Raw genomic sequence first — 23,413 nt, 5'->3', positions numbered from 1 at the left:
AAAGGTAATAATGTTTTGTCTCCCATTTCTCAGAGTACAATGGGATACATTGTAAGTAATAGATGATTGGCAGGTAGATTAGAGATGATAAATGACAGACAGAAGATAGAAAACACAGACAGGCAAACAGACACGGGAAAGTTAAAGGGTTAAATGTGAGAGTTACAAAGAAAGAGAAGAGTTTCAGGAAAAAGAAAAGATCTAGACAGAAAGAATAGTTGTGTGGTGGCAGATGGGCCACCCAGAAGGAATCAGCTGCTTCTTTTTGTAAAGATGTGTTTGAGTGTTTGTGTGTAACTAGAGACACAGGCTTTAACCATGTGGGTCCTTGGAACCATACTCTTTGACATTTTGGTTGTCTTAGCCTCAAATGGCTGAGCTAGGCCTTTTGAAAAGTCATTTGCAAACAATTACTATAGAAGCTTCTTAATATACATGTACAATATAAAAAGAGTTTAAATGTGGTTACCTTATAACAGAGGTCTACTGGCCCTACCAAAAACCACAAGCGAAACCTTCAGAGCCAGCAATGTGCTTCCTCTTTTGGAGTTGTTAGACTGGGGTTCCCATAGACTCTAAAACAGGGATGGCTATTGCCATTGCACTTGGTTACTCTACAGAACTTGATGGTAATACCCTATTGCTAGAATTACACATAAGTGAGTAGAGAAAAAAGCAGAAGTCAAGCTGGTACTGACCTGGAAGCTTCATTTCTACCAGCTAGCTTTCATAGTGCTAGAAGGTGCTATGCATGCTATTGGGAAAGAAAAAATATTCATCAGCGTAATCAGCTGTGAACTTTGTGAGCTGGCAAGATATACCCACTGCTGCAATAGTGACATGGATGTTAGGGGAGTAACCAAACGCCTTCTGATTGAACTTAAGGCTGGCTTCATAAGATTGAGCCCATATCTGGCACTGTTATAGAGCCAAGAATCTGGGGCTAGACAGGTCACAGCCCATAGCGCAGAACCTACTACTATTATTCTTCTAAGTGAACAGTACTAAACTAACTCTTAATGACTTATTGTTATACCCATAGATTAATGCATCTCTCATCTCTCACCAGAGAAACTTCTTGCAGCAGACGGTGATTAACACAGAGACCTACAACTGGTCAATGTGCAGAGAATTAGAGACTGGAGAGTGTTCAGCCATAAATGGGACACCTATATTACACTTTCTCTTCACAGGGCTTAGGAATAATTGCAGGAAAGGGTATGGAAGACTGTAAGAGCCAGAGGTGGTACATGAATACAAGAAAACCATATCGTCTGGACACCACAGGGAAGTTGCACAGAGGAACCCATAGCACTTGTAACACAAGCACAAGACCTGTGCAAGCCCAAGCCGGAAAAAACCCAGCATAGATGGGAGAGGTAGGTAAGAAGTCCCTGTTCTGGCTGAGGAGCTGCTGGCAATCGATAGCTTCTGGGGGAGGGAGAGTCAGTTTTCTTTAATGGTGTGATGCCTGGTAGGTTGACCAGGCTTCAGTGGGACGGACCCATGTCCAAGGGCATTGGGGACACAAGTCTGTCAAAAACACAAATCATAATAGAGTACATTAAGTCAGAGGGCAGGTATCTGGGTGGGGGTGGAGAGGGGAGAGGGGCATTTGAATATGATCAAAATACACCGTGTGGGATATTCAAAGAATCAATAAAAGTGTATATTTAAATATTTTATTTATTATTTTAATTTTTGTGTGTAAGGCTGTATTGCCTGCATGTATGTACATTTATGCAATGTCCACGGAGATCAGAAGAGGGCATCAGATGCCCCAGAACTAGAGTTTGGGGACTGTTGTTAGCTGCTGTGTGGGTGCTGGGAACTGAACCTGGGTCCTCTGCAAGAGCAGTCAGTACTCTTAACCCCAGGCCATCTCTCCAGCCCCCAATCAAAATATTGTTTAAAAAGAATTAAATCTGTGCATGGCCAGGTCTTTGGAGCAGAAGCCAATCTCTTTTGAAGGGCTCAGGAAAATGTTAATGCGAAAACACGTTACTATACAGATTTAAGAGAACTGCGTGACCTGGTAAGTAATCGCCAGGGCTCTCCTAGGACTGGCAAGAAGCAGGGTAAGTGAGCGCAGGAGCGCTGGCCTCAGTACTAGAGCTCACTGCTGAGAATCTGCTTCTGGCTGCTTGACAAGAAACGGCTGAAGCTGGTTTTTAAATACAGCTTCTGTAGCATTTTATTCTCTGCTTTTCGTTCTTTAGTCTTCCATCCTCTTCTTCAAAACTTTGGTTAAAACTCTACTATTTGTATTTGGCGCTGCTGGGAAGAGAGTGAAGGGGATGAGTAGGGTCTGAAACAAATGACCACCGCAAGCCCAGGACGCTGAGGACAGGCATCGCCCCCTTACTTGCCTTTCAGAATTGTAAATCTCTTGTGGATTTGATTACAGATGACTTCCTATGAATATTTATTAAATATGAAATCTATCAGCTTTCCCCGCTATAATCCTGTGTCAGCTAAAGTCAGCTGATTTATTCTTAGTTCATTATCTTGGGCAGTGGATGTTGTCTCTCATTAGTAGGGTGCACAGTATTGTGTCTAACAGATTCGGTTCCTTCTGGTTGTAACTAAGTTTTAAGCTTTGCGGGAAAAGTCATTTTCTTGACTCATGAGTAAAGGCTCTGGTATCTCATAATGCACAAGGCACTCTTGTTTCTTGCGTGCTTGGTATTGGTCACATGCATCTGGGTATTAATTTTGCTACTAATGGTCACAACCAGAGAGATCATAATAAATAACTTATCACCTTTACAAAGTCTACTGGATTGACTGACCTTCAAGCAAAAAGCCACAATTATAACCAATTGTTTTATTATCATTGAACTAAATATTTATGAAACAATACGTAGTAAAAATATAAGTTGTTTTTCATCAAAAGGAGAAAAACAGGTTAACTTTAAGATTGGAATTGAGCCTTTTAAAATCTGAAGGAAAAAGATTCCTCCAGTGAGAGAGTAATTTGCATTGTAAAGGCTACTGAAGGCAAATCAAAGGTAACCTTATTTAAGAAGGCAAACAAAAATCTAACACTATCGGAGTTCCTTGAACTTGTTTTGTTACCGTTTTGACTAAACTACAAGTCCAAGTACGTTCTTTCTCAGCCTCATAGTTATCTTCAGACATGAATTCTGAAAAAAAATGGCCATGAAACTGCCCAAAACTTCAGAGTATGCTCCCCACACGCTTAATCAGCAGCGGGCTTTCCTCTGAGGTCCCCACCACTAGGTTCATCTTGAAGTTGGCCCCTGAGAATGACCACTGCTGCGATGGCAGCTCTGGAACTCATTCTTCTTGAGAGAAATTTCTTCAGGGATCATCGTAGCAGACAAGGTTTGTAGTTAAGAGTTATTTCAGAGGCTTTACTGCCATTCTGCTCTCACCTCTTCTTTCCCCATCATTTGGATACGACGATCTCCGTGCATTTGGACAGTCAGAGGTATAAAGTCTTAGAGAAAGGCCTTTACTTTTGCATCTTAACATACATCTAGTTGTGCTGTGTATGCGCAGGAGTTTAATAAATGTTAAGTATAGATAAACTGGCACATATATTCACAAGGTCTCCTGATACTGCAAAGGAATTTTGTCATCTTATGGTGCAGCAAGAAAGCCTTGGGCATGATTCCCTTCTTCCATACTCTACTGGTCTTACAGGCCAAACCAAAGTACTTAATCCATCAGAAACTCCGCTTCCTCAGCTGGTAAGGATAACTACGTAGGGAGTTATGGTAGGGATTGGAGGTAAAGTCATAATAACAGTATAATAATAACATAGTAACATAATAATATTTACTGAGCCACTACCTTAACTGTTATGTAACTTCTCAGCAATAACGAGGAAATCATTTAAAACAGGGAAATTAACACATGTAAAAAGTGATTGGCCCTAGTCTGCACACATAGTGAGAGAGCCCAGATCAAGACCTTGGCTGCCACCCACCCACCTATCCAGGCCTCTGGAAATGGTGCTTCAATGTGGCTTTTAAAGCAGTAGCTACTATGACAGACTGTGATGTGATGGATCTCAGAAACTCCCAATAAACTAGTGCCATCGAGTCTCTATGTGGAAATCCTAAACCCTAAATCTGGACTCTGCTTGAACAATCCAGCTGGTCCATTCCTTGTCCATACAGTTCTTGTGACCAGTAGCTTCCTTATTTGGGACTGAAACTTTCCTTCCTGCAATGTAAACTACCTTGAAGTCTGGAGCTGCATGGTCACATCCTAGAGCCACGTACCATTGTAGCTCTTCATATATTTAAAGGTAGATTGCATGTATCACATTTCAATCTTCTTGTTCTTTCCATTCTCTAAGTAAACTCTGCCACCATTCACCCTCCCATTTGCCAATAGCCTCTTAAAAACCATTGCCCCAAAGTAAACATATGCAATAATGTAACAGTCACATCATTTGGGGAGATTATGACTTATGTTGTTATTTATGCTGGTTTCTATTTCTATTAACTTAGGCTAAGTTTGTATTTTATCTTCAGAAATACTACATTAGCTTTTGGCTCAGGCTTAGAATCAGTGGCCTAGCAAAGCCTGAACATGGTTGAAGCTTGTTTCCAACATCTTGTACAACTGGTTTTTACCACTCCAAGTACAGGAGAGTATTTGTATTCTGTTAATATCCATTAACTTTTTATTGTGGGTGAAGTACTTTGCTGAGCCCTGTGTAAAATACAACATTGCAAGTTCTGCCTCTGTCCCCAAGGAGCCCCCACTCTAGTGCAGAGAAAGGAGTGAGGGGAGGAGGAAGGACAACAGAAGGCAAAGTAAGACGGTGACTGATACTTCCAGTCACTCAAAACACATACATTCTAAGGTAGGTGATTATCCTTAGTCATCCAGAAAAAGTGAGCACTGCATAAAACTGAAAATCTTTCTGAAACACATGGCTTAAACATAAAACATTTAATTCATGACTGAGATCATTACAATATGCAAATCTTAAGTTGGGAAGGAAGGAGCTGATTCTCAGATTTGGATTTTATAGTCCAGGATGACAAGAGAGAGAACCCAGTCCTACAGAAGACGTAAGACCCCGTGTGTGAAAAAAACACACACACACACACACACACACACACACACACACACACACTCGCATGCTTGCACACACAAACAAAAACAGATGCACAAACACTGTGCGTACCCCCTACCCCCCCCACATCCACCAGCACAGAAGTTTAGGGGAGGACACACACTTGGCTATGAAGAAATGACACACACTCGCATGCTTGCACACACAAACAAAAACAGATGCACAAACACTGGTGTGTACCCCCTACCCCCCCACACACATCCACCAGCACAGAAGTTTAGGGGAGGACACACGCTTGGCTATGAAGAAATACTGCCTGCCCTTACACTACAATTTATATCCTGTGAGGCATTCCATTTGGCAAACAAATTAATACACTTATAGATTGCAGTGCTCTTGGTGCACTTGAAGGAACAAATGCAAAGTTTATCTTGATAGTCACAGGTAGAGCTTCACCGAAAAGAAGTCACTACAATTTATATCCTGTGAGGCATTCCATTTGGCAAACAAATTAATACATTTATAGATTGCAGTGCTCTTGGTGCACTTGAAGAAACAAATGCAAAGTTTATCTAGATGAGAAAGTTTATCTTGATAGCCACAGGTAGAGCTTCACCGAAAAGAAGAAGTATCCCCAGGGGGAAAGCCACATGAGGAAACACAATGGTACAGGCAAAAGTGCACAAACACAAAGGTAGATTTAGATGCTCTTGAGTTTCAAATAATGGAGCTATAACCAAGATCAAGATTATGAGTATGTTTAAAACGGTTAAAGGCTCAAAAGGATTCTAGCTCATAAGAAAAGAACAAGAACTAAAGAAACAAATCACTAAAATATTTAAAATGAAAATCCACAGAAATTAAAAAAAAAGATAGGATTGAAGTTAAAAAAAAAACAACTCCACTGGTAATCTAAAGACTAGAAAAGGCTGCAGAGATCACTGATAAACTGGATGCAGATATTAAAAAACAGCTACAAAAGGCACAGCAATGAGAGAGAAAGACACGAAAGACACAAGAGAATGAGGGCACTGAAAGGTGAGGACCGACGTGCAGAAAGCCAGGAGGACAGAAAATGAAAACACGGCCCACTGGTTAAGAGCACTGGCTGCTCTTGTAGGGGACCTAGGTTCGATCCCAGCACCGATATGGAGGCTAACAACCATCTGTAATTCCAGTTCTAGGGGATCTGACACTCCTCTTCTGCACTCCATGGGTGCACGTACACACATGCAAGCAATACACTCATATACACAAAATAAAAATAACAAAATATTTGTTTCTAAACATGATGAAAGATGATCCTTGGATTCAATCATCTAAACCCAAAACCAAACAGGGGAAATCAAATTCATACCCAATGCTGTGTTCTGAAACATCTGCTTTAACGAAAAATACATCTTAAAAGAAATTACAGTTAAAAAAAAAAAAAAACTCAAGCAACAGCATTTTATTTTAAGTAAATTACAATAGGGTTGAAATTGGACTTCTTAAGGAAAACCTTTGAGGCCCCAAAAGCATTGGAAGATTTAGTTTTGAAGTGCTTGAAGAACATCAAGAATTCTATACCTAATTAATTTAACCACAACAATGTCGTGAAGTTCTTCATGTACCAAGATAGCTTCCATTATTTCACACTCTCTAAGAGTACTAAAGTACATGCTTCAAGAAGAAAGGAAAGAAATATACAGGAAGGAATGGAATCCATGGATCATTTTGCTTAATAAATTCTAAAATTCCAGAATAAATGAAATTCTGCACCATGGATATGTTCTGAATTACAGAAGACTAAGTCCCAGAGGCCTTTCAGATCTTTATCTCTCTCTAATGTTTCTCTGGGATTTCATTTGTTCCTCCGTCCTGGTTCTGCACCTCTATGCAAAAGGAATACATGTAGAACTTATGAATGAGAAACTGTAGAACATTCCCAGCCAGTGTATGGAGGGCGGTGCCCAAAAGAACAGACAGATCCTGTTCCTAACATGTGTATTTCCCACTGGTAATCAAACTTCTGCAAACTCAAAGTTAGATATGTGAATGGCAGGGAAGTTTCCTAAGATAGGTTTTAATACGTGTGCCACTCTAAGGAGGAGTTGTCAGCAACATGGTTTCCATGATCCAGTAAGAGAAAAAAAAGATTGACGTGTAGGCATAAAAGGGGAGAACTTTTCATTAGATAGCCTTTGTCCCTTTAAAATTTATAGCATATGGGGCTGGAGAGATAGCTCAGAGGTTAAGAACACCGACTGTTCTTGCAGAAGAACGGGGTTCGAATCCCAGAACCCACATGGTAGCTAACAACTGTCCATAACTCCAGTTCCAGAGGATCCAACAGTTTCTTCTGTTCACTGCTGGTATTGCATGACATGGGTGCACTTACATACATGCAGGCAATACACGCATACACATAAAATAAAAATAATAGATAAAATACATTTTTAAAAATTATATCATATACTTACTATTTATTCAAAATCCTAACGAACTGTTCAGGTTTTTAAAACTAACATCAAATAAAATCAAAATAGGGACTTTATTTGGGTTGCTTCAAATAGAAGAAGTGATATAGATTCTAGGAATTCAAAGGAAGAATACAATTTTTAAAAAAGTAATCCATTAAAAATTATCACTATTTTAAATATAAAAGTAAAGCTCTGAAATTCGCGAATAATTCTCTTGGCTTATTTCCTTGGAGATGAGCTCTCCGGTAGCTTGAAAACTGCCTTTTCCTTGCATGAACTTCCAACGCGCCCTCATCTCTCGTGCTAATCAGGCAGGCCTTACATTACAAGCATGTGAAAAGCTTCCCCACCATGGCTGTACCTACAGAACATGACCGACGCAAGGAAAGAATGAGCCCAGGTTTTCTCCAATTAACCTGAAGGACTTGGAAGAATGTCTTTGAGGTTTAACACTGTCAACTTTTACCTATCTTTTTTTGTGTGGGGGGTGGTATTTTGAAACAGAGATTTGATATATAGCCCTGATTAGCTGTACCAGCTTCTTAGCTCAGGGTAGCCTCTAGTTCAACAACCATCCCGCCTCAGTCTTTCAAGTGCTGGGGCTACAGGCATGCGCCATCACGCTTGACTCTCTACATTTTTAAGAAACAGTATAAAACTTAAATTTTCATAAAAGATTAATTTTTAGTGGCTAGAAGGACGGCTCACTGGCTACTCTTGGAGAGCGTCCAGGTTCAGTTCTCGGCCACAAAGTGGCTAACAATTGTCCATAGCTTCAGTTCTGGGGATCCAATACCCTCTTCTGGCCTCTGTGGACACTGTATGCACGTGGTACATCTATATACTGCAGGCGAAATACTCATACACATGAAATAAATAATTTAAAATCTTATTAAGATTAATTTTAAAGACTTCCATTAGAACAAAAATCAATCAAAGTTTAAATTAATATAGAGGATGCGAATCTCTGAGTTACTTTAAACTATTAAATGGTAAAAGCATACACAAGTTCACTTATGAATGAATAAAGAAAACTAGAACCATGGTAACCTTTCTTTTACAACATTTCAGGGTATCTTCAGCTAAATGAAGGATGCTCGAAGGCTTCAATAATCATATATGTGAAATTCAGCTAAAATTTACAATATAACTATTAAATACCATGTAGATCATACTTTTGAAATCTTAACTATAATGCTGTTTTGCTTACTTCATTTACTTACTAGAACTAGCCTGCGTGGTAGCTATTACTGTCATCTTTGTCTTATACATACACAAATTAGGACACATATTAAGGCTCAAATTAGGGCCATTCAACCAGTGAGCAACAGAACTGACACTCAGGCTGATGCCTCTCTGATTTCGATTTCATGATCTTGACCCTTGTGTTAAATGCTGCAAAGAAGGCCAGTTTCATATAGCATGAAACAGTCAGTGTCTAATTTAAAAGAATTTAAGGATAACTAACATAAAGAGTAGAAATGGTCCAAGTTCATTCATATGTAGTGTATAGCTGGAAAACTTTGGCGTAGATGTTTTTGTTGGTTGGATTTGGGTTTGTTCTAGTGCTGGGGATGGAAGGATAGAACCCAAGTCACCGTACACGAGAGGCATATGCCCTTACCGCTGAATGACAGATAACTGCTGCTTTTTGTTTCTTTATTGTTATTACATTTTAGTCTATGATAGGAAAAGTATCACTGGAACCTAACCCCTGATTTGTACACAGCTGATTAAGAAGGAAAACAGATTACAGTCTAATAATCTTTCACTAAAGATTGAATTTCAAATTAGATGGGCTTCAGTATGGGTGAGTGAGAGCTCCTCTACAGAGATAGATAGAGCTCTACAAAAGCCACAGAATCAAATCATCTCTCTCACTTTCTCTGAGATATTCAGGTTCACGATGTCCTTACTAGGAAAATAACAGAATCAGGGCTGTTTGCATCCTTACTTTTCTTTATTGCAACAAAGTTAATGTAATGATTGTAGCAAGTATACTTTGTATTTGTTTAGTTATAGCAGAACTAAACTTAAAAATACTAAAAAAAAAAAACCCTTTCTTTTGGCAAAGCAAGGTTTTTAAAGTTTTCTCTATTTTCATTTCAAAATATATTTATCAAGTTATCTCAAACTTTCAAAAACTGTCCTGTTCTCCCACAAAAATGACTTATGTTCTGGGAATGGAATCTCACCATGGGTCATTTTGGTAAGGAAAGGTATGCTCTACTACAAGTGTTTTGGAATCTTCTCTTGATTCCAATCATTTTACTGTTCCTATGTAAGGTGACACAAATTGATACAAGCTTCTGAAAAATGCCTTATGAAAGCAAGTGATCATCGAATTAAATGTGTGTCATTTATGAAGAAAAAATGTACTAATTCAGGTCTGGAGAGATGGCTTAGTGCTGAGGACCCAGGTTCAGGTCCCAGTTCCTACATGGCAGCTCACAATCTTCTATAACTCCAGTTCCAGGGAATCTAACACCTTCTGTCTCCATGGGTATCAGGCATGCATGTGGTACACAAACATGCAGGCAAAATGCTCAAACATACAAAATTAAAATGAATAAATATTCTTTCAGAATGTACTAATTCAGTCTTATCAGTGAGCATAATTGATTCACATTAATATTTGCTAACTCTACATATTACTGTTAGAATAATGTTACTTACTAAAATAGAATTTTTCCTACTTACCTAGTCCTATGTCCATAATAGATAATACATATTAATATAACAATGTATACTTTAAAGTCAATCAGCCTTAACACATTTGAAGTTATTTGTGAAGTAAATCAACACACATACACACCTCTTGCTTCATGTATTCATTTTGAAACTATGTACATTAAAAATCTAATGCAGCTTAAATTTGTTTAACTACTCACTAAAAATAATTGAAATATCATGCTTTGATCTGTGGCTCAGAAACTCATTATTTTACACCTAGGATAAAAGAAGTCATACATCACTCTGATCTCCTTTTTGATATTTCAGCATATATTTTCAACTTTCTCATTTAATACCAACTTGTTTTTCAGTAATGAACACATTAATTTCACTTTAGAAAGCAGTTGCTTATAGGAGACTGTCAAATATTTTAGTGTTATGCCTTAAATCATCACTGAAAGATTTATTTTAGTAGAAGGTAGCTGTGCATATTAATTAGATTGCCAGACACCTGTTTGCTAAGGTTCAGCATTTAGCAATAAACACAGTGGCAGTGATAGATCTGCTACACCTTGACACAGACATATCTAATATACTCTATTGAGTTATGAAGGAAATAATCATTTTACTAAATTGAAGTTAAACACCTGATAGAATACTTGGTGTTTAATTACAAGTGATGTGACAGGGACTGGAGCGATGTCTCGGTGGTTAAGAACACTGACTGCTCTTGCAGAGGACCTTGGTTTGTTTGCGGTACCACATGGCAGCTAACTGTCTATACGTCCAGTACCAGGACCTCCGACATCTACTTCTGGCCTCTGTGGGCATGGCACACCTGAGGTACACTTACAGACATTCAGGCAAAACACGCATACACTTACAATAAAAATAAACAATGTTTCAAAAAGTGAAGCTATTCTTTACCTTATGGTTGATTTTTGTGCAATGGTTTAAAAGTCTATGGAAAATTCATTTAACTCAGTAAAAAGCACACACATAACTCTTTTTGAAGTTAGTGAATGAATTCAACAATTTCTACTAAGTCTTATGTAATGCAGAAACAGACTAAATACATGAGGGGAGAGCATTCTGGGTAAATCTTCTCAACTAAAAAAATCAAGAATTGATAAATATTCTGCACACTAAGACGGTTTTTGAACAGACATGCAAATCCTATTACTTCATCCTCAGTCATTCCACTTGAAGGTTCAGTAGATCATCACTGAACTGGAAGCACAAACCAATTGCCTTCCTAAGCTTTTGATGGCATCCAGTTCCATCATGTTAAATCTAGGCCATTCCTATACTTGGAGACCATGACCATCTTGAAGATTTTCTTTCCTTAAAGAGGAGTCCCACAACTGTTAATGACCATGGATGATCATGCAGTGGAAGGTGTGTACATGAGTGATCATGCAGAGGAAGGTGTGTACATGGGATGATCATGCAGAGGAAGGTGTGTGCATGGGATGATCATGCAGAGGAAGGTGTGTACATGGGATGGTCATGCAAAGGAAGGTGTGTACAAGGGATGATCAAGTCTGGGGCAGGCAACACAGTGTCAGAAGAAAAGAAAGGAGGGAGGAAGAAAACATGGGGCTAGGAATGAGCTCTAGATTGTATCATAGATCTACACTGACACACCTTACATCAGCCCCTTCACCTCTCTGTGCCTTCAGTCCTCACATGCCACCTGTGAGCACAGGACCAGAGAATGCTCCTGAAACCTGCTTAAACTAACTTGCAAGAAGGTCCTTCAGTTATGGAAGTGAGTACATTATTTTTTTATCACTTAATTGCGAATTCACTTATAGTGTTATTTGTGGAATATCTACCAAGATATGGGACGTAGATTGTCTCAAGGTTAGGAATATGAAATAAAATTCCACCTCGTGCCCTTGGAAGTTTAATAACTATGAATGAGACTAAGATGAGGACAAGAGAGTGAAACTAGATGAATCAACTTCTTGAGGGCATTTTATTTAATGCTAGATGATATGCCCTTTATCCTGAGGGCACAAGAACCGGGTAAGGAGCAGAAAATCCCATATAGGGGTAGAGATTGGAATGAAGAGAGACTGATCTTAGAGCCCTCACTTATGCAGAGCCAGCCAGGATGGAAAGAAATGGAGTTCATTCTGGAACAATTGAGGAGGTGGTGTGCTGTGTTTGAGATTCTTGGATTACAAATAGCACTGGGAGGCTGTCCCAGTTAGCTCCAGTTGTCAATATGACACACCGGAGAAGAGGGACTCTTGGCTGAGGAAATACCTCTATCAGACTGACGTATGGACAGATCTGTGGGGCATTTTCTTGATTACAAATTGATGTGAGAGGGCCCAGTTTATTCTGAGTCATGCCATCTCTGGGCAGGTGGGCCTGGGCCATAGAAAAGGCAGCTAAGCAAGCCCCGGATGGCAAGCCAGAGCAGCAGAGACCTCCATGGTCTCTCCTTCATTCCTGCCTCTGGGTTCCTGCCTTCATCCCAATCCCCTGATCTTTCTCAATGAGGGACTCTAAAGCATAAGATGAAGTCAATCCTGTCCTTCCTCAAGTTGCTTTTGGTCAGAGTTATTTATCAAAGCCACAGGACCCTAAGTAGAACAAAGGCAATGGGTAAAAAAGCCTAAAGTTGAAATAAGGGAGCTATGTGTTTGCTGTTGATAACACTGACCTTATGGGTAAAATAATTCAAATCACTCTGAACCCAACATTTTCATATCTAATGCAGACAAAGACTATCTCAGAATAGAAACTGTGAAGGATGAGGTCATGAATAAAGGGTACAAATGCTGAGAGCTTAGTTCCCATAACAAGCAAACCATAAGACTAGATTTTTCAGCCTCTATCTCAAAGTCCTTGGCTGCTACACAAAGCTATGTATCATCAGTCTGGAACTGTCTGTATACAGGGCAGTTCAAGGATAATTACAGAGAGCTAAATACTCTGGTAGCTATTTTTATTACACTATTATATATTACATTGTTAAATTAGTATTATGTCATTACAGATTCTTACAATCTCATCATATGATTTTTTTTTTTAAAAGGGGATGAATGACATGCAGGATTGGACATGGCCACTATTCATCAAAGACTTTTCTGGGACAGTCTTTAGCCAAAGTTCTACATCACCCTCACACTAGTGAGAGGTATCTAGTGTCCATGTTGGAAGCAGCTCAGAGCACTATACCCTGGAAACCTGATCGCCACATTACTATACAGAGGCACACGGTACACCTTGGTATATCTGGATATAGTGGTGGGCAGGTATTGTAGGAAAGGAGTTTTGGAGGGCTATTGCATAAGAAGTACCTGATTTTGATCTAGTAAATTCTATGGTAATTAGTTACCCAAAATATTTATGTTTAGCGAGATAGCCAGTTCTATAAGAGACTGACATACAAAATATATTTGGGGAACTTGGATTTAGGAAATGATGCCCTGAAAAGAATCCTATATATAAAAATATCACCATATATTTCTCATTAGGTCCCTGAATTCAATTTGTCACTGAGGTTTCAAAAGTATTATTTATAGCCACTCTAGAAGCAGATGACCTGGGAATGCAAGCCACTGGTGAGTGCCTTCTGTGTACTCCAGAAGTATGTGTTAGTAGAATTTTCACTTCCCAAGTGGCCCAGAGCATCTATCTCATATGCTGACCAGCAGTATCCACCAAACTGCATGGCTCTGAGGATGAAGAAAGGTGAGCACATACCCCAGGAAGATTTGTGAAAAGCAGTACGACATACAACTGCCAGTCATCACTGGCGGGTTCTCTTGGGAGAAGAGCCAGCTTCTGAGGTCATCTGCTAACAGGACTGCTTAACTAACAGCAACCAAAACTACCACTCCTATGATTTCAGTTCAGAACATATTTATTTTACTGCTAAGGTATGTTTTTATTCTGACAAAGAACATTATTTTGGTTCATAAGCTACATACATACATACCACATTTTTGATTGGTCTTCTTGAGACAAGGTCTCCCTGTAGCTCCAGCTGTCCTGGAACTCACTATGTAGACCAGGCTGGCCTTGAACTCACAGAGATCCGCCTGCCTCTGCCTCCTGAGTGCTGGGATTAAAGGTGTGCACATTTTTAAAAAATAATTTTTGAGGTTTCTAGAATTAGTAATGCTCAGAAAGAGTAAGTTTGGAATGGACTTGAATGAGTAATTTCGGAATAAAGATCATTTTCTAATAAACGAGGAACAAATGCTGAATGAACAGGTAAGCGTTGCTGAAGAGTCTCAAATGCAGAAGGCAGTGTGTCCTAGGATCAGAGACTCCATAGCCTTAAACTCTATGCTTGAAGATAGTCCCAGCAGAATGTACAATGAGTAATAAGAATTGTGGAGCTGTGAAATCCTAGGCAATGCCATGCATCCTTCTGAAAAAGCTCAATATGTATCCTGTTATAATACCTGTAAAGCCTCCTTAGAGTGCCTTTGGGGAGTCCCAGGGGACCATCTGTCACTGGGACACCCCTCTTCTCTCTTCGAGCACTTCCTTACTGATAGCTCCATACTTGGAGATCCTACTTGAAGCCTGAAGCATTACTTTCCTCCTGGATTACTTTGTGCATTCATGTCTAGAAGATGAAATGGTATTCCTACCTGTTTCACAGCTGGGTCCAGTGAAGCCTTGTGGGCATGCACACACGTCAGCGGCAATACAGGCCCCTCCATTTCTACAGCCATCTTTGCAAAATGCTACAAGAATCCAGATAGATGAATAAATCAGATTAACCAGCATCGGTGCGTGAGCATCACCATGCTCTCCATGATTCAGTAATCACCAAGCCCAGCTTTCCTTGATCCCTTGGGGATGTAGGCATCAAATGGTAAAAGGTATTATAATTTCATTCTGATACCATATTTTCTATACATGCAAGAAACCGCAATATGATTTTTGAAATGGTACTGTTTCCGGTATTAAAGAAATATTTTAACAGAAATTTGAAAAGACAGAACTTTTATGCAAATGCGAAGTACATTACAGTTCAGATCGCATTTCATTGTAACAATCTACCTTGAAGCTAAGCATAAAAATGGTAGCTAACCTAGATGAAGCAAATCATCAAGGAATGACACGAGGAAACAGAAAATAATGGAATCCCATGAGGCGCTAAAATATTAGAGAAAAGTCTCGACCTTCAAAAGTTCTAAGCAGGCCCTGGTGGCTTAGAGTCACCCAGCACTAAAAATTCTTCACTCTACAGCTCTTCATTCATCTGCTAACGACACATCAGGAGACGGGGATGAGGGGACAGACACTGTGAAATTTGATGTATTAAAGCGAGTTTGAGGGAAGCTTTTCATTAAGTAGGAAAAGTCTGAGGTAGAAACCATTGCAAAAGTGATATTTTGATTATTGGCTGCCTTCAAAGAGGCACAGGAAATAAAGACCAAGGAGAAAAACTAAAGAAGGTGAAATCAGAAACCAAGATGGGTGAGACGGAGCTGCCTCAAGTGCTTCTGTTCCACTTGAGCTTCTTCACGGGCTTATCCACTGCCCCATCTCTCTGCCTGACCGGGTCTGACATATATGAACAGCTCATTCCGGAGTCAAAGATTCCTCTAGTTTTAAGCTTACGTATCCTCCAGGTAGCTCGTTATGCCTTCATAGGAATGTAGAAATCTAAAAATCTGGTGCTGTGTCAGAAGGGCCTTACCAAAAGTCATCTGGCTCTGTTGATTCAAAAGCCATTGGCTCAGCTGATTTCAGTTTCTAAGTTTGGCTCATCCTATGCAGAGAATACCTAGGTCAGCAAAGATTTTCAAATGTATTTGGCACTTAAGCCTCATAAATAATAACAAATGCATCCGCCAGGCCATGTACATATTTTACTTGGAGAAATTTGCAAGCCCATTGATAACAGCCCAGAACGCAATTATTCAGCTCCTACAACTAAACTATTTATCTCTCCACTCTTATTCAATCCTCAATAGGAAGGTGAGACGTCTTTACTCAGGTAACCTGTAGTCCTAACTTCCAGAGGGATTTTAAAGAGTCTTAGAGACTCTTCTCTTCAAATCTAAGTTTTTCTGTTGGTAACTGCATCTGCTCCTAGTTTCCACTTATCTAAGCTACTGAAACGTAGGCTCTATACCAGGCGGAATCAGAAGCAAGCATTACAAGAGAAAGAAGCAGCGGCCCCAAGCTTCTAGAACATTCAGGCGCTTTGAAGGAAGTTCTAGGGATTTAGTTACACTTTCTTTTTTTTTTTTCAAGAAAATTCTTGTGAGATTTGGACTCCCACATCAACAGACCTTTTTTATAATGATCTACATTGAAGATTCATGGAATTTTGAATGCCAGCATAATCCTCTGGTCCTTCAGCATGTGTATAGTGTATAGCCTTAAGACCTGCTCATGACCCACCGCATTGACAACTGTTCTTTGATCTGTCCTGTCTCCCATATACACGCATCATTGTAAATCTACTCTACTGAATTCTGAGATAAAGGATACAGTATATTTTAGGGATAGGTAGATTTGAAATTTAATATGCCTAAATTAGACAAGTCATATGACAATTAAGATCATAAACTTTATCCTATGGGATTTGGCAGTTCCCAAAACAGCTCCCTACTCCCTTGTAAAGAAGTAAGCTCACCAGATGAAGAGGACAGTGGTCAAAATGTGAGGGCGTGGGTGGCAGTGGATGGCTGGAATGTCCACTGATGGAAATGAAAATCTAAGATCAATAAGAAATTTAGGGGAATTATCAATTGGCATTACAAACCAGCTAAAATGGGGACTATGCCACACGTAGACCCAGTGTGCTCAGTTAATATTCATCTTATAGTGAGAGAAGCTTATGAAAGAAAGCCCAGAAAAAGAGAGGTATTTCACAGCAGTTAACAGGCTTACAAGTGTTAATATGGTCCCCTCAGAACAATAGCTTTCATGATACATGTATGTTTGGTCTCAGAAAGAAATCTCTGAAGCTGGGGTACTGGTAAACTAAATGAAAATTTTGAGCAAATTTAAGACAAAGTTTTGAGGGAGGAGAGTTGGCAAATTGGAAGGAAAGGGAACTGGGGTGAGGCAATAAAAGGTTGAAACTTGGGATTTCAAAGATGGAGCAGTTCTTGACAAAAATGCCTAGGATGTGGCTATGAAAGTGGTTTTGTGGAGGACAGAGGTGCACACTGCTGTAGCTGAGGTGGCAGAAGATTAGGCAACAAGCTGAAAGGTTTGGTCACTTAACTGCTGACATGACCCAGGGGCATGGCAAGTGTTGAGAGGAAGGTGATGAGCCATGTGCCAACACTCAAATGAACTGCGGAGTGTGCACGGGTTACAGAAGAGTGCTGATAGGGACAGGGGAGAGGCTGCCCTGGTCACGGTGCAGAGGGGCTGGTGTGGGGGCCTCATACCTTTGCATATGGTTCCATTCCCCGTGTAGCCAGGCTTGCAGACACAGTTGTGTCCTCCGACAGTGTTGAAGCATAAAGCATTTTCATCACAGTTGTGTTGGTTTGTAATGCACTCGTCATGTTCTGAAATGAAGAATGCAATTTTGTTGCTCAAAGGTTGTTTTCAAAATACCTTACTAAATAAACGGGCATCTTCGTTATTATAAAACACCCTTTTCAACATACTGGCATCCTAATTATTACAGGGTATTTCTTTCAACCTCAGATATCAACAAATTATAAACCAAAGACAATCGGATACTGTTCAAAATCTTGAAGTATTAAACATTACCCTAGAAATGTGCACACAGTTTGTGTTTTTATAAGCAGGATGGAGTTGGAGAAGCAGGACACCATAAAGTTAATTCTCGGAAGAAGTGGATGACCGAGTTGGCATGCAGTCTCTGTGATTATCATTTGGGTAATTATTCTTGTGAAACGTCTTCTACCTACCCGTTCCCTGGAATATGTGATTGGCAATGAGGAAGGATTTGAAAATGTTCTAACATCCATGTGTTTTGGCCTACAGAGTTTATGGGGCTGAAGTACTGGGCGGTGGATGCCAGCAGTTAACACCGGCATCCGCATTCACAGTTGCAGGCATAAAGGTTCTCGTGCAAACTGTTGTGGGAAATAACTTACCTCTTCAGGGCTCTTCCTCTGCATAGGAAGTGTCAAGTGTCCGTTACATAGGACAAATTTGCTTTTATAATGTGTGCAAATGCACACATTAAAATATACAGCCAGTATATGCACCCTTTAACTGCTTATAGCTTGATACTTTCAAAGCACTGAGTCATTTGGTCCGTCCAGCAACCCTGTGAGAGAGGCAGACCATATCGCAATACTCAGGACGAGGCAGCTGTGTCTCAGAGTGCTCACATATCTTTCTCAAGTTCCAGGAATATTAAATAACCTCAGACTTCAAAAGTGCTGCTTTTGCCACACACAGTGGAGACCACACTAACATGACTTAAGACAGCTAACAAAATGTGTTTTATTTTTTAAGCTATGCATTAACATTTCTCTACAGCATCTTCTGTTTCATGACATGGCAGTACCCGAATGTGATACGTACTGCTGATTCTGACTCTGGTACTACAGTAAACTTTTTAGAATTATTCCCAGTAATCCATCAGAGGAATTTGAGACTACCAATATTAATGCTTTAGAATTACACGAATATTATTTTTAAATTCCTGACTGAATTACTCGTCTTTGTAAAGAGCTAACCCTCTTATTCTCTAATTAATCACAACATTTCACAGTTTCATAAATTACTGGTAGCTTAGGAAAGTCCCTGGGTTGCTCAGAGCTCTTACACTCAGAGCTACACTTGGACTGTGAAACTTCAGAGGGGCCAGAATGGGCAGCCCGTCTGCCTTTGAACTCTTCTAACTGAAGCGAAATAAATCTAGGCGCTAAAGTTTGTGCCTCCTGCCAATTTTTTTCCCCTGTGGAATTTGAAATGCTGCAGTTAATCTATAAATCTGTATGTGAACAGCCTTGGGCCATTTACAGACAGCTACTGATGGATTAGATGCTGTTTTCACCACTATCTGGATCATCTTCTTAATTAGACCACACTCACTGGGTAGACAAAGGGCCTAAGAAGAGTCAGCTTAGCACTTAGTATGATACTGTATGAGAAATGTTAAAAAGTTCGGTTTTATTCTTCTGTCACTTATTTATGGTTCTGGGAAGGAGTGCTGTGTCATGAGCAGTTCAAAGGCAGAAGAGAGTTTTCTGGCTTTTAAATGTACCTGTCCCTTTACACATACTGCTCTTTGTGCCCGAAATGTCCTTCTCCTCAGGTTCTCCTGGAAAACTCTAACCATCAGCAAATACACTAAAGTGAAAATACCTTGGTGCTGTGCACCAACATGGTTAGGGGCTCCCGTGCCTGCCTGAGAACTGCACGTCAGGCTTGGCTGCTCTGGCTTCATTCTTATCTCTACTGAGCTCTCTCTCCAGTCCCTTGACTATTTCTTAAACTGATTTTACTATGATGTATCTTATTTATTTTGAGTCCAATGTCAACTTCTTACCCTTCCTGTGACTCACACACTCCGGAGGACCCCAGGGCTACCCCTCCAGTTCGAATCTTCATTCCCAGTACTCCCTTAGCATGCCAGGATGTATTAGTGAATGGGTTCTAAGGTTTATTTCACATGTGTTGAAAAACAGATGTTTCAATCTGATGATCAAAGCATCTCCCCCTCACCATACACTGCCTGCCATTTTCACATCCTCACTCATTTGCTACCGTAATCCAAGTAACAGCTGAGACTACAGCCAAATGCATGTCTTTACATCCCTCCTGTATTAAAAATGTCAATCAGAACTGAATCGTTCAATCTATGGATTTGAAGCTTAGATAGAATAAGGAAAACACATAAGAATTGTTATCACCTAAGTAGAAGACATTTGGGTGTCATTCATTACAATACACATAGACTATAAAGCGTATGTATGTAATCCGTATCTTACAGAGACAGCTGGTAAAAGTGTGTTCCATGTCTTAAATTTCTTTTCTTTTTCTCTACAGACACTGTAAATTGAAGTCATACTAATGATAGAACTCAATAGTAAAATTCCTCCATAAGGGGGGATTCCTAAAACTATAGGTGTTATATCAAACAATAAGACGTTTGTTTTCATCACTGGCTAACCCCTAACCTGGGTAGGTTGATGTATCAAAAATCATTTTGTAATTCCACGCCCCCAGAATATCACCAGTCTTCAAACACAGAGCTGAGCTTATCCTGAGCTTTAGATTTGGTGCTGATATGAGCTCGTCCAGAAGGACTGGGCGGCGCAGGCAAAGCAGCCGTCCTAAGGTCCACACAGCTTTCCTCACTGTATTGTCAGTGCAGACATATGATGCACTGGCACGTGTTCTATTCAGAAACTTCAGCGTGATACAAAGGCAAACATTGGAAATAAATAAGTGTGAAAAGTCAATGAAGTACATGTACATTTAAAACCAATTATGGAGATTTTCCTCAAACATGTATTAGAATTTTAAGATTAGAAATGGTAGCCATCTTCAGAGAGTTTACAGCTCAGTTCTGAGGGGGCAGAAATAGGTGTGGATAGTTGTCATCATTAGACACTTCCAGCTGGTCACAGAGAGCAAGGGAAGACAGCACTTCCGGGTGGGCGAGGTGGGGTCCAAGACTGAGCTCATGGGGAAGGGAATATTTTTTTAATTGAATTTTTTGTGAATTTCATACAATGCATCTTGATCCTATTTAGACCCCTCCCTTATCCTTACCCCCCCCACCCCCAGATCCCCACAGGATTTCATGCATTCTGTCATATATGTTAAGGCCTACTGAGTCATGTTTGTGTACCCAGATGTCCCTCAGTGTAGGTCCATCCACTGGAGTCTGGTCAATCTATCTAGTGTCACTTCCGAAGAAAATCAAGTCTGCCTCTCCCAGTTGTCACCAGCTGCCGATAGTCCCTCAGCTAAGGTTGGGGCTTCTTACCTGAGAATGGAATATTTGACAGGAACTTTTTTATGTCTGTTGGGGTAAGGAGGCACTGATTCCAAATTAAAACATCATTTATATGCACTGCTCAATTTGATTTTATAATATTAATGCTCTTACAAATTTGAAAGAAATTGAATGATTTTCCACTTTAGTTATGATCTGTACTTACATCTCATACTTTGAAATATTATCTCATTTAATTCTCATATTAGTAAAACTATCATTATTTTACAGAAAATTGTCCAAGATTATAGGGCTAGAAACTATTAAAATTGTGAATTGCAAATTTCCAAAACCAGATCATTGATTGATAAGCAATAAAACTACCTACTGTATTTAATGCTCATATTTTCCCGAGACTTTCTCCTCATAGTGCCCTTTGTAGCTCTCCAGTTTTAAGGTGTTTGCGCAGTTCACTGTCTTTTGCTATGTGCAGAGTCTTCTACTGCTTTACAATTAGAACTTATATTTTATTATATTGCCTGCCATATTATATTTTACCCTGACTAGTAAAAACCCTATCAGAATTATAGAACTTCATAAGGCCAAGGACTGAAGTGACTTCTGGGTATACTGATGTCCTCATTTTTATCAAATTGAGTGAAGTTCTTAGAAGAAAAGTCAGGTGGCAGAAACAGTCATGTTCAATTGCCTGTCAAGCAAGGTGGTCCTTTCATAGGACTTGACAAACCAGCTTCGAGTGCCTCAACTTAAAAACCTCTCAACCTTCAATATTTGACAAAGACGGCTGCCATGTCTGAGATGCCTGGCGATACCGGCCCTGGAGAATTCCACTTCACAGGCCCCAGAAGTAGCCTACATCATCAACCTGCATTTATTTTTGCACTCCAGACTCTGCTCTTGTGGTAAAGGTCCTTCACATACGTCATACCTTTGTGGCCGGCTCATTCACCATAGCTGATGGATTTCTTCTGATGGATTTCTTTGGTTACATAAATATGCTATTTCTTATGATCTATTCTTCTGTCCAAATCTAAAAATGTTTGGAAAATAGTAGCTAAAGTAACATAACAAAAGTTGCTTGACTTTTCCTGACCCATGTATTTCCTGGAAGATAAAACTTCACTTACATTGTGGCATGATGTCTTAAACAGAGTGACAGCCTTCCTCTGGGCATACCTATTATCTAATTATTAGAAATTTGGTAGGTTTTAACATATATGACATAATGCATGAAATCCAGTGGGGGATATGGAGGGTCGCAGATGGAGGGGGAGGAAGAAAGACGATTAAGATGTTTTGTATGAAATGCACAAAAATCCAATAAAAAAGAAATTTGAGAACAAGTTTTCTTATGTTTAAGGATGGATAAGACTTGGAATAAGAAAGCCCATGGAAAAAGTACACATTAATCTTGAGAAGTTTAAAATAACAGCATCAAAATGCATGTTTAGAGAGACGGTTTGTTTAACAATGTGTGGTTGCTCAGTCAAATTCTTCTTATGTTTCTAGACATCACACTGCCTGCTTAAGAAAGGAACAGATTTTACAGAAGTTCATCCATCAGTGTTGCCTCATGTGCCTATCAAAGAAAACATGAAGTTCTCTGAAGTCACAGAGACCATGGGTCTGCAGGATTGGAACCACATTATATTTGAAAAAGACTGTGTCCAGATGAAATCTCCCATCTCTGTTCTATGAAATCAAACCTTCAAACCTGAACCCAGGTCCTCAGGACAGCCGTGAGATAGTCTTTTCAAGGTGACTATAAGCTGGGTCTGAACAGCATTCCGTGTCATAACCTAATAATTTCTCAATGACTTGGGATTTAGGATTCATTTCTTCCTCCCTCGTCCTCCCTCCTTACACAGGTAAGTGTATTCACCAGTACAAATCCCCGCAATCAAAACCTTTATGTCCTAATGATTACTGACCCTTGAGGGACTACAGTATCACTATAACACATTACATGATTTTAAATGCCTTCAATCAATTTTGCTGCACTGTGACCATAACTAAATATGAAGGGTAGAGTGGAGAAATGAGAAAATTACAAGCTATTTTAATGAGCAATCACAGGGCTGCAGTGGGATACAGGACGTGTTCTGAGTCCCCGACAGACTTGCCTGTAGACTCTGTTTTATCCTTATGCAGTCCTCAGAGGCAGAACCAACTTTGTTAGATTTAAAATGGGGGAATTAAAATTTATAGTAATAACCTATTATAAAGAACAAACTTAAACAATGAATGACAGATGCTAGCACATAACAAACACTTGGTAAATATTAGTTATCCACTTTTATCTGCTTTAAATGGGATATTTTTGCT

At 39.6% G+C, this 23,413-nt stretch overlaps 1 protein-coding gene across 2 annotated transcripts in view; it reads right to left on the bottom strand.

Moving 5' to 3' along the window:
- Nucleotides 1-23,413, bottom strand: part of Nell2 (neural EGFL like 2) — a 367,564-nt gene that overhangs the window by 76,650 nt on the left and 267,501 nt on the right. For both annotated transcript variants that reach the window (XM_008826521.3, XM_008826515.1), the window contains exons 15-16: nt 17,586-17,708; nt 14,817-14,912 (exon numbers count right to left, since the gene is read on the bottom strand). In XM_008826521.3, coding sequence (XP_008824743.1) covers nt 14,817-14,912; nt 17,586-17,708 — 219 coding nt within the window. The remainder of the gene's footprint in view (nt 1-14,816; nt 14,913-17,585; nt 17,709-23,413) is intronic.

Source organism: Nannospalax galili, unplaced genomic scaffold (genome assembly GCF_000622305.1).
Source record: "Nannospalax galili isolate Female #2095 unplaced genomic scaffold, S.galili_v1.0 scaffold232, whole genome shotgun sequence".
NCBI lineage: Eukaryota > Metazoa > Chordata > Mammalia > Rodentia > Spalacidae > Nannospalax > Nannospalax galili.
Note: the sequence above shows the minus strand (reverse complement) of the source record. Positions and strands in the feature narration are given on the sequence as shown.